At 33.3% G+C, this 19,596-nt stretch overlaps 1 protein-coding gene across 7 annotated transcripts in view; it reads right to left on the reverse strand.

The window, feature by feature from the left end:
• The window catches only part of Steap2 (STEAP2 metalloreductase), a 98,575-nt gene that overhangs the window by 10,963 nt on the left and 68,016 nt on the right, over positions 1–19,596 (reverse strand). For 6 of the 7 annotated variants that reach the window (XR_009228460.1, XM_058585029.1, XM_058585028.1 and 3 more), the window contains 8 exons: positions 17,487–17,610; positions 14,783–14,831; positions 14,575–14,696; positions 11,884–12,100; positions 8,801–8,965; positions 4,482–4,600; positions 2,865–2,983; positions 290–371 (listed from right to left, as the gene is read on the reverse strand). Coding sequence is in view for 6 of the 7 variants with exons in the window: in XM_058585029.1 (XP_058441012.1) it covers positions 290–371; positions 2,865–2,983; positions 4,482–4,600; positions 8,801–8,965; positions 11,884–12,100; positions 14,575–14,696; positions 14,783–14,831; positions 17,487–17,610 (997 nt within the window). In the remaining variant the exon portion in view is untranslated. Of the gene's footprint in view, positions 1–289; positions 372–2,864; positions 2,984–4,481; positions 4,601–8,800; positions 8,966–11,883; positions 12,101–14,574; positions 14,697–14,782; positions 14,832–17,486; positions 17,611–19,596 lie in introns of those variants that run through there. The other variant, XM_058585030.1, reaches the window with a different exon arrangement.

Consider the following 19,596-nt stretch of genomic DNA (forward strand, 5'->3'; position numbering starts at 1 on the left):
TATTGTTTCTCTGCAGGTGGATGGTATGCAAAGAAATAAATTTTCTGCTTATATGTATCTGGGAATACTAATCTAAGTAAACTGATTTCTTAACTGGAGACATTTTCAGAAGCTTTAATATGCTAGTGCTTTATGAATCTACAGGAAGGTTTCTGTTTAAAAACAATGTATTGAATATAATTTGGGGGTATGTTTCTTTACAAAATAGTGTTCTGTGGTATTTGGTTTGGGAAAAAGTCAATAAAAACATATTTAATATTTGTTTTACAATTGTTGTAACCATACTTACTGCCAATACATCCAAAAGGAGAAAAATACCTTCCTTTTCAAGAAAGTAATCTTCTGAAGAATAACATCCCAAAATGCAGCACCTTAAATTAAAAGCAATTCATTTGATAAAAATTTATTATTAAATTCCAATTTGTAGAACTTTCTATCAAAGCATTTTCAAAGAATATTTAATATTTTTATTCATTTCCTAAATCAAATAGTTCATACTTTTACTTAAAAATAGAACTTTGAAGAAACCATACCAGTGTAGTTTAATTTCATCTACTTCTTAAAACCAAAAACAATCATTTCTTCTTTATAACTGCCTATTTCTTTTTTGCAAGTGCAACATTCTCTTTTTTTTTTCAGATTTGAATTTTTATTTATTTTTTAAATTTTTTTAAATTTTTATTGTTGGTTGTTCAAAACATTACATAGTTCTTGACATGTCATATTTCACACATTTGATTCAAGTGGGTTATGAACTCCCATTTTTATCCCGTATACAGATTGCAGAATCACATTGGTTACACATCCACTGTTTACATATTGCCATACTAATGTCTGTTGTATTCTGCTGCCTTTCCTATCCTCTACTATCCCCCCTCCCCGCCCCCTCCCATCTTCTCTCTCTACCCCATCTACTGTAATTCATTTCTCCCCCTTGTTTTTTTTTCCCTTTCCTCTTGTATGTAATTTTGTATAACAATGAGGGTCTCCTTCCATTTCCATGCAATTACCCTTCTCTCTCCCTTTCCCTCCCACCTCTCGTCCCTGTTTAATGTTAATCTTCTTCTCATGCTCTTCCTCCCTACTCTGCTCTTAGTTGCTCTCCTTATATCAAAGAAGACATTTGGCATTTGTTTTTTAGGGATTGGCTAGCTTCACTTAGCATAATCTGCTCTAATGCCATCCATTTCCCTGCAAATTCCAATGATTTTGTCATGTTTTAATGCAGAGTAATACTCCATTGTGTATAAATGCCACATTTTTTTTTAATCCATTCATCTATTGAAGGGCATCTAGGTTGGTTCCACAGTCTAGCTATTGTGAATTGTGCTGCTATGAACATCGATGTAGCAGTGTCCCTGTAGTATGCTCTTTTTAGGTCTTTAGGGAATAGACTGAGAAGGGGAATAGCTGGGTCAAATGGTGGTTCCATTCCCAGCTTTCCAAGAAATCTCCATACTGCTTTCCAAATTGGCCACACCAATTTGCAGTCCCACCAGCAATGTACAAGTGTACCCTTTTCCCCACATGCAACATTCTCTTTTGCCTTCATGAAATGACTCATTCTTCAAGATCTCCTCCAGGGCTACTTTCATAGCTTTCTTCAGTGGGGAATATGGGCTGAATAATCTGCTGGTGCTAGTGGTGGTGGTGGTCAATAGTAACAAAGACTAACCTCCGCTCCTCTCGTGTATTGCAAGCCTGCTGGAATCACCTCCTTGTGTACCCTTCCTAACTTTGGCCCCCTCTTGAACATAGGGGACCCTGTTTCTACTGCTTATTTCATGATGATGTTTGTTGGGGGTAAGGTAGGGGAGCTGATGCCCCAAATGCCAAGAACTTGACCTCTTCCATTTAAGGAGTAGGTTTTATTTATCACCTCTGGGATGGCCCGACATTTAGCCAGTTAGTTTGTGAGGGTGATTATGAATGAGATAAAAAGTTCAAGTAGCATGAGTTATTAACCAATTTTCTTTCAGGGTCATGAAAGGTCACAAATAATTCTAGCATATTTGTTTTAATCAAAGTAGGTTTATTATACTGCTAATAAAATCAAGAATGGTGACAATCATAGACAATGACATGGCTAGAATTCAGATGTCCCTCCTAATGTGTATCTTTACCAATTAATCAAAGACCTACATAAAATACAAAGTGTGAGTAAATGGGAACTCCTCTGCCTGACTGCTGAGTTGGCACATAAACCCTGAGACTCAAACTAAAAACTTGCTCCTCTTAGGGAGGAGCCAGGGCCTAAGTCAGGGCCTAAGCCTGGCAAACTTTATGACTGGAACCTAGAACGTTGGCTCTCTTGGTCCTCAGGTCTTCAATCACCATTCAGAACTACACACCACCTCTCCTGGGTCTTCAGCTTGCAGACATTCTCCCCCAGCTTGGGACTTTTCAGCTTTCATAATTATGTGAGCCAATTCCTTAAAACAAATCTCTTTTATATTATTGCTATTGATTCTGTTTCTCTGAACAACTTAGACAATATCAAAAAATACTAACACACTAGTGACCACTAGAATAAACAGAGAGGCTAAAAATAGAGGCAAGATATAAGAATAATGTTGTATAAAAGTGAATCATTCTGCTTTTTCTAGACTAGGCCAATGTGGAGTGGGTTTAAATCAGAAAAACAAGGATTTAATTTTAGATATAAAAGTGGTTTACTGTTTGAGTGATGAATGAGATTACTTTCCAAAAGATATTGGTGTGATTTTTGGACTATCTTAAAGAAAAAAGCATAGCATAAGATATCTGTGTGGTGTGATTTTAAGGAAAGAAAATTGTTGTATATAGCTATAGATTTAATTTTCTTATACTGTGATTCTACCTAACTTGGTTACAGTAATACTTACCAAATGCTGTCCAATGTACTAAAAAGAAGCACATTATAGCCTAATCCACTCTGTATCTTCTTGGGGTCTGTTTTCATTACATGAAGAACTATATCTACTCCTTCAGTTCCAAAAATTTCCTATTTAAGAAATTTGTTAAAAATTATTTCTTGAAATAAAAATACGATCTCTTCCTCCCAACTTCACCCTGTCCCCTAAAATTACTTTTTATCATGTAAATATTGTTAGCAACACTGTTTGGAAAATAGTATATTTAATATGAATAAAAAATTATACTCATTTGTTCTCAGGAATTTAAGACAGATTATTCTAAATTATTTTAAGAGAGGATATTAATCAACATATCAACTTAATATCCCTTTATAATTTTTTTTATTCTCTCCTTTTTTTATAAAAATAAACCATGGGGTGCTCTCCTTGAGAGCTGTCTAGAACTCAGATGAATACTAGATAGTAACAACTATCATGGAAGATTTTAAAATGCTCCCAACAGAAAAATTACTATATAAATAGTAGTTAAATCTTTAATAATGTATATAAAATTACTACCATTTAATAGTTTTCCTTTACCAATTACTTTTCTCATTACCTTGTTCTATTCTATTCATAAGCAAGATTATGAGTCTGTTTCTAGAAGAGTATAGACACATGGTATAGGCATAAGAATACAGAAAGTTGCATCAAAGTTTGGAACTAAAATTACATTCACTATTTCTGTTGCCTCTCCCTAAAATCAATCTATCTAAACCTTCATAATTTTTGATTTTTATATTTTTAGTTTCATCTATTGTTACTTAAGTTGTCAAGTTCTAAAACTCAGAATTTACTGTGTAGCTAAAAGAGATCAAAGGAAATCAAGCTCCTATTCTAACTTTTGGTTTGAGGTATGAACCTAATTCAAACCTCCAAATAACATGTATAACAAAACAGTCCGCTGTAGAAAATTGGAAGTTTCTTATAATGATAAAGATACAACATTATGTTTATCAATTTTACTCCTAGGTATTTACTCAAGAAAAATGAAAGAATTATATGCACAAAAAAGACTCATTTAAGACTTTTCATTAAAGCTTTATTCATGATGCCCCAAAGGAAACAACCCAAGTTTCTATCAATAAGGTAATAAATAAAAAGGTTTTGATATATTCATATAATAGGATATTATTCAGTAATAAAAAGAAATGAACTACTGATATATTAAACAATATGTATATATTTCAGAAATATATATGTTATTTCTTTTGGATGACAGAAAGCAGACATAAAAAAGTAAATACTGTGTGATGCCACTCCTATAAAGTTAAAGAATAAATGAAACCAATATATAGGGATATAAATCAGAACACTGGTTGTATGGAGGTGCAAGAGGGGGATGGCTACTAAAGGGATAAGCAATTTTTATAGGGAGATGGGAATATTAAATGTTTGAATTAGAGTATTAGAAATAAACCTAATGAAATATATTTAAAATCTGTATATTATATTGTTTGTAATTAATTATAAAGAAGAATACTAAATTAAACCAAAAGATTAAACAAAGAAAAACATATATAGTCATTTTAAAGAGTTCATATGATTGGGAGATCTCAACAAAATTTTGATTTATAGGATACATACCTTCCTTTGAATATGGTGTTCACAAAGTCCAGATAAGATAAGTAATATATCAGACTGAATTTCTAAAATAATGGCCTCTTCCTTTTCATTAGTCTTACTTATAATATTTTTAAAGATTCCTGGTATGAAAAATATTAAAAAAATGTAAAGTTATTGCATACCATATTTTCATTTTATTCAGTTACTCTTTGGAAATTCTTTCAAAAATCTTCTTCAGCTAGAGAAACTATTTTAGAAGGGCCTGTTTTCATTGCATAGAAACCTAGAAGCTGTAGACAGAGGGTAATAAATGGACTACTTTGCTCTCAATACAACCAATCAGTAGCCCACCTGCATACATTTCCTATTTATACACATATAAAAGCCCCACACATATATAGAATGTCTGAATACAATCATTAGTCTCACATATATAGAAATTCTAGTACAGAATTAATAGTGTCACTAAAAGATGTCATAACAACTTGATACTCTGCCCAACACATTTTGTTTAAAAATATGTAGAATTTTAGCTAGACACAATGGTGCACTCCTATAATCCAGCAACTTGGGAGGCTGAGGCACGAGGATCGTGAGTTCCAAAGCCAGCCTCAGCAACTTAGCAAGACCTTAAGCAACTTAGCAAGACACCATCTCAAAATTTTAAAATAAATAAATAAATAAAAGGACTGGGGTTGAGGCTTAGTGGTTGAGCACCTCTGGGCTCAATTCCTGCTACTCAAAAGAAAAAAAGTATGTAGAATTTCATGAGATAGAAATTAATACTTTTACAAATATATGACCAAAATATCAAGATTATAGTTTGCCTCATCTCTTCCTCTTCTCATGGTTTATAGAGCCAATTTTTTTTTAAAAAACAAACATAGAAGATCTAAGGATGTTTTCTGCTATTTTTTAATATGTCAGTTTTTTTTAGTTGTAGATGGACCTTTATTTAATTTAGTTATTTTATGTGCTGAGGATCAAACCCAGTCCCTCACAAATGATAGGCAAGTGCTCTACCACTGAGCTATAGCTCCAGCCCTCTATCTGTTATTTCTTGCTGCTTCTCCTCAACTTTAGGTAATAGAATTCTATGTCCTTTAAAAACTCTTCCCACCTAATTAAAACTGAAAAGGACTTTAAAGACCAGGCATTAATACTGATAAAATGACATTCAGAATAAAATTTTGCCTCAAAAAGGAATTTCCTTTATGGCTTAAATATTGAACCAAAGTAAATTTTCCTCTGTTAAAGGGATGACTGTCTTTAGTAGGAAGGTATAGAACTATGCTTCCAAAGAAATCATAGCTACTACCATAGATGGCTCCAAGCAGCTATTGTTGGACCTATGAGGATGAATTACAGGTGTGGCCTCAGAACCTATGGAAGATAGCTGAACCTGCTGGAGGGCCAGTGCAGGGACATGCCATGAACAGAAGGGCTTAAATTCTGTTATCAGGATATCCTGTAACTGGCTGGCCACAGGTCTGTTTTTCTTTTCTAGATTATCTCATTCTCTTTCCTATTGGAGTGTAGGCCTATAACTTTCCCCATGATTTGTAACACACAGTACATTTATACTGAACTTTTTCCTCATATATAGCTACCCTTCATGTCCCTGCCTTTATTCTCTCCTTATTCTATTCTAAGTCATTCTATTTTGTCCAGACTTTTCTTCCTAAAACGCAGAATTATATATGTAACCTCATCTGATCAAAATCATTAAATTCTTCCCAGGAAGGATGAAGTTCAAACTCTGTTGTCTACCACTGTAGCTCAGTGGTAGAGCACTTTCCAGCTTAGTCCCTGACTATACAAAATACCTTATCTCACAGCATTTGTCTTCACAAAACTTTAGCTCTACTTAAACTATTTCTGAACACAGAACTATGCACATTTCAGCACTATGTCTGCCCATGCTATCTCTCTGCTGAAAGACCAACCTTCATTTTAAATCTTGAAACAAACTTTACTCTCATAGGCTCCTATTGAGCCTGCCCAACCTTGAAAACTACCCATTCATCTTAGTTTCTGTGATATTTTCTCTTTATACTACTCATTAGGTACTTAAATTGATAATGCAGGGTAACACATGCTTTTATATTTTGCTTTCATCAGGGACAAGATCCCCAGTGTCCTCATTTATACATGTCTGTAATCCCAGTGTCTACACAGAAAGTATATTTACATAGAAATTGCATTCATAATGCAATTACTTTTTCTTTTCTTTTTCTTTTTTTTTTGCTATTGGGGATTGAACTGGATTGCTTTGTTACATACTGAGCCCTTTTTAAATGTGTATATATATATATATATATATATATATATATATATATATATAAAATTTTGAGACATGGTCTTACTAAGTTGCGTAGGACCTCACTAAATTGCTTTGGCTGGTCTCAAACTTGCAATTCTCCTACCTCAGTCTCCCAAGTCACTTGTATTATTGGCATGCACCACTGTGCCCAGCTTAATTACTATTTTTTGATCATGTTACCACTACAAAGCCCTGTTAGATTAAAAAAGACAAGTTTACTGCCTCCTAGAACTCACAAGCTTCTTTTTAGTTAAAGGGAAAAAGTTCTACTAAGAGAAGAACTTTTGTTATTTGCTTTCTTTTTTTCCCTAATCCATTCCTTCAGCTCAGGTAGGATTAAGACTTCTTCCTATATATGCAAAACTGTACTTCCTGTTAGGTTGGGGCCTTAATACTGAAATTTGCACAACAGCATGTACATGGGTGTGATAAAAATAAACTTTCAAATTTGGTCATCTTAGGCAAATTTTTAAAGTAAATATTTTTGCTTAGTCCCTTTTTAGTATATTCCTTTATCATTACTTGCATTATAATTGGAGGGCACCAGTGCTCTCCAGTAATGATGGATATGAAGGTACTTTAATGGGAAGAAGGTTTTGAATAGGCATTTATAATTAATCAACATCCATCAGGGCTATAGTTTGGATCTTGAACGTCTCCCAGAGGTCCATATATTGACGACTTGGTCCCAAGCCTGTGGTGTGACCGATCGGGAGGTGCTGGAACCTTTAGGAGGTAGTGGAACCTTTAGGAGGTGGAGCCTGATGTAATGAAGTTAGGTCACTGGGAGGCCTGCCCTTGAAGTTGATACTGAAACCCTGGCCCCTCCTTTCTCTTCCTAGTCACCAGGAGATGTGCAGCTTCCTCTGCCAAGTGTTCCTACCATAATATATTGCCTCTACAGGCCCAGAAGCAACAGGTCAACTGACAACAACTGAGACCTAAGAAATCATGAGCCATACTCAACCTTTGCTCTTTATAAATTGATTTATCTCAGGTATTTGTCACAGTAAAGGAAAGCTAATTTAGCAGATTATAGTTGTCCATCTGTAATTTTGAATGATTGGTTCCAGAATTTGCTGGGATCCTAAAATCCTTGGATGCTTGCATTAAATGTTACAGTATTTGCATAAAACTATGTGTATCTTGCTGCATACTTTAAATCATCTTTAGATTACTTATAATCCCTAATACAATGTAAATGCTATGTTTGGGGAGTAAAGACAGTTGTTGTTTGGGGACTAATGACAAGAAAAAAGTCTGTATATGCTCAATGCAGACATAATTTTTCTTTTTTGAGTAAATTCTGATCAGTGTTTGGTTGAATCCATGAATGTAAAGGATCTGGAGGACCAACTGTATATTATTTGCATGAAACAATCACTGCATATGAATGACTGAAACAGCTTTTACTTTTCAAAATCAGGAAAGATAAGGGATGGAGAACTGCTTATTTTTAAGTAACAAAAGGTAAAACAACTTTGGTTTAGAAGTTTTTAAATTTCACTCTGGGATTACATGTGTATGGTTTTAGGGGAAAAGTGACTTAACACTGTTAATTCTGAGTAGAAAATCAAGGATATTCTGATATTTCATTTCAGAAAAGAAACTCATGGATGGATTTTAGCATACACAATATACCAGTGTTTCAGTATGTCAAATACATTGGAAAATGTAAAGTTATGCTTCTTTAAAACGGCTCTAAAAGGCTTGGCCAAACATGATGATCTCATTACTAGAAGAATGAAACAACAATGGTCCATTAAAAAAAAGAGAGAGGGGAATCCTAAATGAAATGGTTTCTTAATTGAGGAAACAAATGTTTAAAGGATTAGTGATTACTATGTTTTGTCAAGAAGAAAAATTGATTTATAGCAAAATATAAAACAGAAATCAATAAAATATTCAGGACTTTCTCAGCCATGAAGTCAAGACAAATGTGTAGAAACATTTCAAACTAAACCTCTGTTATTATAAATGACCTACTTTCAGGAGAACAATGCCATTTATATTTTACCTATTAGTTGTTGAATTGTTCCCTTTTCACAAAGATCTGTATTTACAGTCTCATCTTCAAGGTAAACCATGGCTCTCAGGAGTCTTAAACTGTAACGCATCTGGGCAAACTTGTTGCCACGGCCACCTGCACCATGAAAACTGTTGCCTTGACTAATGAAGGGATCTGTGGAGTAAAATTAATAATTTTATTTACATCAAGAAATTTAAAACATAAAACATTTCAAATAAACAATATATTTGATATATATCTGTACTCAAAGGACTTAAAAACAGCATACTACAGGGATACAGGCACATCAATGGTTATAGCAGCACAATTCACAATAGCTAAACTGTGGAACCAACCTAGATGCCCTCCAGGAGATGAATGGATTAAAAAATGTGGCATATATACAAAATGGAATATTAGTCAGCAATAAAAGAGAATAAAATCATGGCATTTGCAGGTAAATGGATGCAGTTGGAGAAGATAATGCTAAGTAAAGTTAGCCAATCCCAAAAAAACAAATGGCAAATGTTTTCTCTGATATAAGGTGACTGACTCATAGTGGGGTAGGGAGAGGAAGCATATATAAATTTAAATAGTTGTTAATATTTTGTCATACTGTCCCTTCTTCCTCTCCTTAAGATACTCCCGAATAGAAATATGTGCTTTAAAATTTTACTCAAATGTATCATGTTGTATGTATCTTTTGCAAGTTTCTTCCATTACTTAATATTATGTTTTTGACATTATTCATACTGTAAAAAGTATATGTAGGGTAATTAATTTTAATTGTGTTCAGCATTCAATTTATAAATGAATCATTTACTGGTTAAAACTGCCATAATGAACATTCTGATTCATGTCCTCTTCTTCCCTCAGAGAACAGCTTCATGTGACAATGGAATCACATGGGGTATATTCATTAAATCTTTTTTTATATTTATTATTTTAGTTTTAGGTGGACACAATATCTTTATTTTTATGTGGTGCTGAGGATCCAACCCAGTGCCTCATGCATGCTAAGTAAGCGCTCTACAACTGAGCCACAACCCCAGCCCATCATTAAATCTTATTTAAATTTCCAAATTTCTTCTTAAAGTTGTTACATAGATTCAATTAATTTTTTTCAAATCTGTAAAATGTAAAATGGTAAGGAATTTTAATCTTAATTTGCATTTCCCAGATTACCAATAAGGTTGAGCATTTTAGATTTTTTTTTTTTAATTTGAGGTTTTCTGTGACATGGAAGTCCTTATACCTTGAATATGTCTCTAATAAATTATCTTCTTCTTAATATGTAGGAGTTCTTTATGAACTTCCATTTTAATAGTTATAGGGGTAGAAAATATCTTCAAATTGTAGGTTGATATTTTGTACAGACTTTTGTCATTCAGCCATTTTGAAACTTTTATAATTGTCAAAATATCATCCTTTTCCTATATAGGTTAAGTTCATGAGTCTTTTCAAAGACATCTTTTCCTTTGCTAATACTATCATATTTTCCCATGTTTTTTTCTAAGAGTGCTACAGTTTAACTTTTCATATTTATGTCTTTAGTTCATTTTACAATTGTTTTTTTTAACTAAGTACCTCAGGAAATAAATCTACCTGTTTTCTAGTTAAAAAAAAAAAAAAAACTAAGTAAAGGGAGCTAATTTTTTCTTTTCCACACTGAGAATCAACTCTCCAGTATCATTCTTCTTTCACTGCTTGGCAATATCATTTCTGAAAATGCCAACTTTCCATATATTCCATTCCTTTAAACTATCCCTAACCCAGTACCACATAATTTTAATTACTATAGCTTTATGATATATCTTGATAAAAAGCAAGGCAAGTTCTCCCTTCCTTATGCTTTCTTTGAAAGTTTCATTTAGAAATAGCATTATATTTAAAGTTAAAAAAATGTTTAGAATACTGTCCTGAGTATTTTGTGTTGGTTATAAGTGTGGGCTCTGGAGCCTGAGTTAAATTTATTTTGCCACTTAATGTATGGCCAAAAACAAGCAATTTAACTTCTCAGTTCTACCCAAACCAATCACGGATCGTAACAGTAACTACATCTCCTAAGTTTGATGGGAAGACTAAATGAGTTAATACTTGTAAGGTGTTTAAGGCTCAGCATATAGTAGATCCTCAGTAACTGTTAAATATTTGTCTTCCTCTTATTAGGCAGCATTTTCCCTTTTGCCTTATATCTTTCTGTAAACATAAATAATATGAAGTATAGACAGAAGAATTGTTTGATTTAGTAAAAAATTAATTTAAACAAGACTAATTTTAGTAACCTAGAATATTAGAAACTAGAGAATAAAAAGGCTAATTTTTTATACCTCTCTCATGATATTCATTCTATCTATCTACCTACCTACCTACCTAAGATGGGATCTTGTTATATTGTCTAGGCTGGCCTCAAATTCTTGGGCTCAAATGATCCTCCTACCAAAACTTGGGACTTTGCTGGAACTACAGGTACATACCAAAGCCCCTAATGATTCTTGATCTAACAAAAAGGCATCATAAATATTACTTCCAGAGCAAAATACTATAAGAAAAGAAATGGTATCTTCCCAATACACTTTAAAATACATGTACATATTTATTTCTTTTCATGAATTGAAATAAGATACTAACACAAATTGGGGCTTTGCTAATTTGCTAATACGGAATCATTCCTTTGGGCTAAAGATCTAGATTTTAAGCTCCATGAAGTTAAGGATTTTTATTTATTGTAATCATAAATGTATTTTAGCAGCTAAAATACTATCTGGTATCTTAGCAGGCATTCAATAAATATATACTGAATGAAAGCATTAAAATATCACCAGGATTTATCTCTTTCTGAAATATAGTTTTGAATATAAAAATTTAAAAAAAATTATATGTCTTATTTCTTTTAGGTATGTATCAACTGTCATTATGACTTTTACTAATGTCCAAGTTTGAAATCTCAGGATTTTTCTGAAAATATGTACCTATATATTTTTATTTCTCTTCACTTTAATTAACTTCATTGTTTCTTCTATGAATATGTTGAGAGTACAGGTGAAATATGTAGATTTGATCTTTGACAGGACTCCTGAAGGGCCACTCACCTTCACTGTCACACCATTCTAGAAATGCCAGTACTCGAGCATTTCCCTGGCATGACATGTATTCTTCTATTAATAAAGGAGCCACTGATGACAAAGTGGCAATTGCATGCAGTTGTAACTCTTCATGCTGTGCTGCAGACCATTCAATTATCTTGTGTTTCTCAGGCTTTTTAATATAGGTGAACAAAGCCAAAACAACTTTGCCATCAATTAATAGCTATGAGAAAGGGCAAAAGATAACTTTGTTAGAAGTATAACTCAAATAACATTATTTAATCTAAGAAAATTAAATAAAACATTTCAAATATGATGTTTTATTGATAATTCCAAAATAATCCCTTTCCAAATATCACATCTATGACAGATATTTAAAAAACTCCAAAAATATAACAACAAAAGCCTCAACAGTAACAGCAGTTGATTGGGATCCCCTTTTCTGAGGTATGCACTCTTTAGGTGACAATAATATATGTACTAATATTTTGTCTAGGCTGCTCATATATGTACTTTAGCTCTTGATTCTAATAAAACCATACAAATAGAAAAACATAGGGCATTAATAAACTGTTGACATTTCTTTCCTCATTCCCTTCTTTCAAAGGAAACTTTGTTGTTGTGTTAGGGAGTGGACCCAGGGCCTTGTGCATGCCAAGCAAGTGCTCCACCACTAAATTACACCTCACCTCTCAAATGAAAGACTTCAGATTCAGTTGTTTAGCATAAATAATTTTTGTCTTAAATAATGACTAGAGCTAATATTTAGTCATAGATACCAGAATTTATGCCAACACCAACATTTTATCAAATCTCAAGTCACAAGCCATACTTAATTGCATGCTTAGTATTTTAAAATTTCATTGAATTTAACGTTTTGATAAAAACAAAATATGCATAGATATTGTAAAATGACAACAAAGTTAATATTATAACTGACTCTACTTAATGCATATTTACAGTTCACAAGACTATAAAAGACTATATGCTAGGCTATATTTAATACTCTATTAATTTGGAATATTCTATTAATTTTTTTTTCATAACAATTATGAATTTTCTAAACTCCAATTCATCTGCTTTACAGTTTACATGAAGAGTATGCAAGATTAAGAGTTGAGAAACCAGAGATAACTGTTCTAGCATTATTGTTAGAATTAAGTGGAGAATTTTTTTTGAAATGTATACATTATCATCATTATTACTGGGCTACAAGTATATGACATAAAAAAAAATAATTGATTCCATTGCTTACAAAGTGCTTTAAGAACCTCATTATAACCTTTCTGCTATTTGATTCTTTTTTCTATAAAATGTTGTTCAATCAACTTGGTTTGTAAACTATAACATAAATTTTGTTTACTGTCTTCATATTATCATTTAACAATGATATAATCCTCTACTATAACAATGAACCATATTTTATGGAATGATTTTCTATTTGACATTTCAGAAAATATATGTAGGTTCTACACACTATATATTTTTGATACAAACAATAAAGTTATAATTATAAAAATATTTTTTTCTGAAAATTTCTAACATCTGTGTGTGTATGTGTATTTGCATATTCCTCAAAGTGACATTAACTAAAAAATGCTGAGGCTCATTTAAGTCCTCATAATACTTCTATGGGGTAGGTGTTATCACTATGCTGAAGCTGGATTTAGAGAAACTAACTCACCTGTTGAAGAACATAATTATTTAATTTCTCTAGGTCCCAGGTAGCTGGGAGTCCACCTGACAAAAGCATTAACTTCTATACTATACCACAATTACATCATTAATGATAGAATGAATTCCTATTTCTTTTTCATGAAAAGAAAAAGAGCTTGAAAGAGTTTTAGAACTAAAAGAAAATTTATCTAATGCAGTAACTTAACTAATAGAATTATTAGTAATATATTTTTCTATCACTTTATAGTTTATAAAGCCTTCATCCTAACCGCCCGAGAGCCCCATGAGTAGGACAGAATATTATGATGGTTCTTTTACAGAAGGGGAACTAAATCTCATGAAGTTAAGGTGGGTTTTGCCAAAGGCACTAGCTAGAGGATGATAAGGCAGAAGTGAAATTCAGTTTCAGTATTTTTTAAATTATATAATCTTGTTACACAGGAAATAAATTGTTAATATAAATTAATGGATAGTAACAAAAACTAAAGATATTAGGCTTGTGTGGTGAAAAGCAGGTTCATAGATTTGATATTGGCATCACAGAGGGTAACGATTTTCTTCAGCATTAAATGATTCTCTGTCATTATGGCCAGAGCCAGACTAGGTTGGATGGGTCTGTATGAACTTCTTTTATTTTATTTCTCTAGTTCAGGAAAACTAAACATAGTAAGTCTCTTAACTTCTAAATTGAGGTACTTGCTATTTATTAATAGATAATTAAAGGAAATGTTTAGAAGCTGAAATTCAGGATAGTAAGTTTTTTTTTAACTTTCTATGATAAAGATATAAGTTAAGGATTTTTTTTTTAATTTATTTATTTTAGTTTTAGGCGGACACAACATCTTTGTTTGCATGTGGTGCTGAGGATCGAACCCGGGCCGCACGCACGCCAGGCGAGCGCGCTACCACTTGAGCCACATCCTCAGCCCCAAGTTAAGGATTTTTTAAGACTTTTTTAAAAATGTTATACTATAAGATGAAATGATTTTTATTAAGTTTCCTATTTTTACTACTCTTTACCTGTACAGTAGGTAAATCTTTACATAAGATCACAATTATGTTGAATAGCAATTTCTTCAACTCAAAATCTTCACAGGAATTAGAAAGCTTAAGGCCTTTTACCAAAGGATTTTGACTTTTAACTGTGAGGGGGAACAAAAGTGAGTAAAATTATATACAAAGATTCATCAAGGCAATTACAAGACGTTTAAAGATTTATGTGTTTTACCTTCATTAAAGGTTGCAAATAGTATCAAATCCCTGGTAAAGCCACATTCCTAATACAAATACACAAAACAAGCAGAAAGATGAATTAATCAGGATGGAAGATAAGATACAGATGCCTATATTTACCTAGTATTTAAATATATTTATCAATTTCTCCTACTGTAATTCATTTGAATTTGTAAGTACTATTAACATTAGGAATGAAAGTAAGAAATTAAAAAGAATGTAGCTAGATAGATTTACAATTTACTTAATTTAAACTTGCTTTTGTAGGTTTTAAGTATTTTATGTTATTCTACGAATATTTTACAAGATATAGTTTAAAACTTAGTAAGAACTCAAAACATATTAGGCCTATTTTACTTCTATAATTGTCTATACCTTTGTTATAGTTTGGATATGTGACACCAAAAGCTCATGAGACAATGCAAGGTTTGGAGAAGTGATTGAGCTATAATCTTAACCTAATCAGTGAATTAATCCTTAATAGGATAAACTGAGTGGTAACTGGTTGTAGGTGGGTGTGGCTGGAGGATGTAGTTCATTGGGGGCGTGGCTCTGGGGTATATATTTGAATCTGACCATTGGAGTCTCTCTCTCTGTTCCCTGATCACCACTGAGCTGCTTCCCTCTGCCACACTCTTCCTCCATCTCGAGCCCCAAGTGATGTAGCTGGCCTTCTATTGACTATTAAGACCTTGACTAAGACCTTGAGTATTGACTAAAACCTTGAGCCCTTAAATAAACCTTTCCTCCTTTACAATTGTTCTGGTTAGGTCCTTTAGACACTGCAGTGAAAAAGCTGACTAAAACACTTTATTTGACACAATAAGGGAGGAAAATCCAGTTATTTTAAATAGTTTCTTTCTCTTTTTAAATAATCCTGTCCCAACCACTCTCACTTTCATTATATATATGTAATAAAATTAGTTTTCAACATGGAAAATTAATTTTAACATGAAAAGCCCTGAAGAATGACCAGAATGCAAACATTTCATAGTGAGGGAACTAATTCCTGACAGTGATAACCTAGTTGAACTTCACATATTAGGAAAGTTTACAGGGCAAACCCTGGGATTTTAAGCTTATAGCTTTATGTTCTTACTACTTTAAGATCCATATGATTTCTTTAAATATGAGGATGCTATTACTCTGATTCATGTTTATGAAACTCACAAGAATGTTTATAAGGACAATGATGAAAACTTACTGATTGACCAGTGTCCTCTAGATAAAGATACTTATCTAGACATTTATCAGATTGCAACCTTAATTATGATGCTCTGTAGGTTCTAAAGTTCCCCAAATCAATACATAAAACAAGCAGAAAGATGAAAAGGGACTGTGTTTGCCCATTTGCACAGTATGAATTCCATAACTCATCTTTAAAAAAATTTTTTTTAGTTGTTGATAGACGTTTACTTTATTTATATATATGCGGTGCTGAGAATCAAACCCAGTGCCTCACACATGCCAGGAAAGTGCACTACTGCTGAACCTCAGCCCTAGTGCCCCTATGTCTCCTCTTTTATATCGGGAACATTTGATGTCTACTGATAAGGGTGTTGAGGCCTTCAAGCCAATTCCTTGACATAAAATTTACAGATGTGTGAATGTTGTTGACAAAGATTCTATTTCAGAATTTCAACCATTCAATAATTTTTTACATTATAAAATATGGGAGGGGCTGGGATTGTGGCTGGGCGATAGAGCACTGGTCTAGCATGTGTGAGGCCCTGGGTTCGATCCTCAGCACCACATAAAAATATAAATAAAATATTGTGTCCAACTACTTCTAAAAAATAAGTGTTTGAAGAAACAAATAAAATAAAATATGGGGAGGCTCAGTGTCTGGTATGATCAAGTAGTTCCTGACAAATCCTCCTGCAGTTAACAATTATAAACTTTAACAACAATAAAAAGATCTCATAGCCAAGAGCAAACCAACATTGAAAGGAAGTTAGTACTCTGAAGAAGGTAATAGTACTGTGTAAATTTCTACCCATATCCCCTTTTAGATGACTTTTAGCATGAAAGCAGGCCCTATTCTGCACCTGGAGGATTCTCCCATTCAGAATAAACCTGTGGCCTGAGAGAATCAGAAGAAAGAGGCAACCACAGCCACTGAAGGGTGAAAGGAGTGATCAGAGTCAGAGAGGCAGGAACCTCAAATTTTGTGTATAAACTCTTCCCAAATCTTTAGCTCATGCCTGAACCATACAAGTGCAGAGATTTCTTAAGCATCCCACACAGATAGAAGAGTTGAATTGGGATTTGAACTGTCATTTACCCAGGCTTGCTTGCTAGCACCCTACTCCTGAGCTATTCCTCCAGCCCCTAAAGATATTTTCAGATAAAAGGAAACTAAGAGACTCTGTTGATGGCAGCCAACATATTTGTACCATATGAAATACTAAAGTAAGTTCTTCCAGTGAGAAAGAAATGATGCCGAATAGAAACATATCAGGACAGGAAGGAAAGAAAACATCATAAATGGTAAATCTGTGTACACACCATAAAACATGAGGAAGATTCCCAAGCTTTCAAAGATATGCAAAGGATTGGTAGAGTATAGTGGTGACCATGATAACATTATAACTTGGTACTTCAACAAAATACATAAATATCACAACATGATTCAAGATTCCCTTTCCATATGCCTGCCACTTACACAGTTAAAATTAATGCAATTGACTTATACTTACAATCATTGGTGCTCCAGGGTTTTGAGCTATAATTGTAGTTATCACTAATATATCATTTCTAAGCTGACGATCATAATGACTAAAACCTCTTGTAAACAGATTTTTAAATACTTCTTTCAAAGTCCTAGAAAATAAAGCAATATTTTATTTTATTTTTTTATTTTGAGACTGGGCCTCACTAAGTTGCTGAGGCTGGTCTTGAACTTGCAATTCTCCTGTCTCAGACTCCCAAATTACTGGGAATACAAGATGTGTGCCATTGCACCTGGCTAAAACAATATTTTTTAAAAAATATTATATGAACAACATGTTTGTGGTCCTCAAAATTCATGTTAAAAATGCTAATCCCCAATATGATGGTAGGAGGAGGTGGTGCCTTTGGGAGGTCATTACGCCATGAGAGTCAATCCCAGAGTACTCTCTTGCTCTTTCTTCCATGTGAGGAGACAGTCTGTAGTAGTCTGAACCTGGACGTACATCCTCACCAGATCTTACCTATGCTGACACTCTGAGCTGTGAGAAATAAATTATGGTTGTTTATAAGTGACTCACTCTGTGACAATTTATTACAGTAGCCTGAACAAAAACACATTTTCCAATGGAAATACTATGTTTATAACAAATCTTATTTTTATATCATACTATTCATTTCCAAGTATTTCTAATCTTTCCCACAATTTCCAATCTGCTTCTATTTCTTTGTATACCAGATAAGAATCCACTAATCCAATTTATACAAGATTGTCAAAGAGACTGCTCTAAAAGATTTAATCATGTCAAGTTAAAACTATTAAAAGTCTTTTAAAAAACCACTTAAAGGCTTCTCTTTGTTCTTAGGCTAAAGTCCTACTCTCCTTAACAAAGCTTATCAGGTCTTTCCTGTTATGTCCCTGGTGACCTTGTTAGCCTCATTCTCATTCCTCACTGTTTTACCCTTTCTTTCTGCTCTTGCCATAATGAATTTCTTTCAGATTTTTTATTTTGCTAAATTCTGTTTTCAGTTCTGTTTACCCATCTAGGATGATCTCTGTATGCATATTTTTTCTGTGTTTGCCAATTTCTATTTATCATTCAGATATTGGATCATGGTTTATTAGAAAGTATTTATTAATTCTTCAAGTCTGGGTCAGGTTCTCTCTCAGTAGACACTTGTTTTGTCTCTTGGAACTAAATTTGAGCTTTTAATAAAAGTATACTTATTTTTGTTTAGTCATTAACTCATGCCCAACTTTTGGCTTTGTGATGCTCCCTCCAGCTGCCTTTTAGCCAGTCAGAGCATTCCTGATCTGTGGCATTGATAATTCACTCTGGAATGGGCACTGGCCAATATTAAACCAATCAGGGCCAACATTGACTCAATTTGAAGACTTCTTTGAGCTTTTTCATAGCAAGGCTCCTTTTGTGCTTGGTTTGGGGTTGAGATGTTATAAACTTTCACTTCTTAGGTCTCACCATGTGGAGCCTGGGACAAAGTCAATACAATGGAAGATAACTCAGAGAGATAAAGAAGGATCACATCCTGATTCTGCTGAGCTTTGAATAATGTTGCACATGAAACTATTATTAGTAGTAGTACCAGAGATTGAACCAAGGGGTGCTCAACCACTGAGCCACATCCCCAGGCTTTTTTAATATTTTAATTTGAGATAGAGTTTCACTGAGTTCCTTAGGGCTTTACTAAATTGCTGAGACTGTCTTGAACTTGCAATCCAATCCTCCTGCCTCAGCCTCCTGAGCCACTGGCATGCACCTGGAATGAAACTAGTTTTATCCTTTCATTTTGTAGTTACTTGAGCCCATAAATATCCTATATTGCTTAAGTCAGTTGGTATTTCACCTTCAGATATGCTAATTCACCTTCTTTTAAAGGTATATGTACTACCCTGTGATAATCTCTTTCCTAACATTACACTTTCTTTTAGTTGCCTATTTACTTGTTGTTCTAGCATAATGTAACTTTTTTTTTTTTTTTTTTTTTTTTTTTAGTATTGAGGATTGAACCCAGAGGCTCTCAACCACTGAGCCATAACCCCAGCAACTTAAAAGCTAACTCACATTTGTTGCCAATTTTTATTGCAGGACCTGGAAGATAGTAAGCATTCTGTAAGAG

Source organism: Marmota monax, unplaced genomic scaffold, assembly GCF_021218885.2.
Source record: "Marmota monax isolate L192 unplaced genomic scaffold, Marmota_monax_Labrador192_F-V1.1 WCK01_AAM20220418_F8-fsc00165, whole genome shotgun sequence".
NCBI lineage: Eukaryota > Metazoa > Chordata > Mammalia > Rodentia > Sciuridae > Marmota > Marmota monax.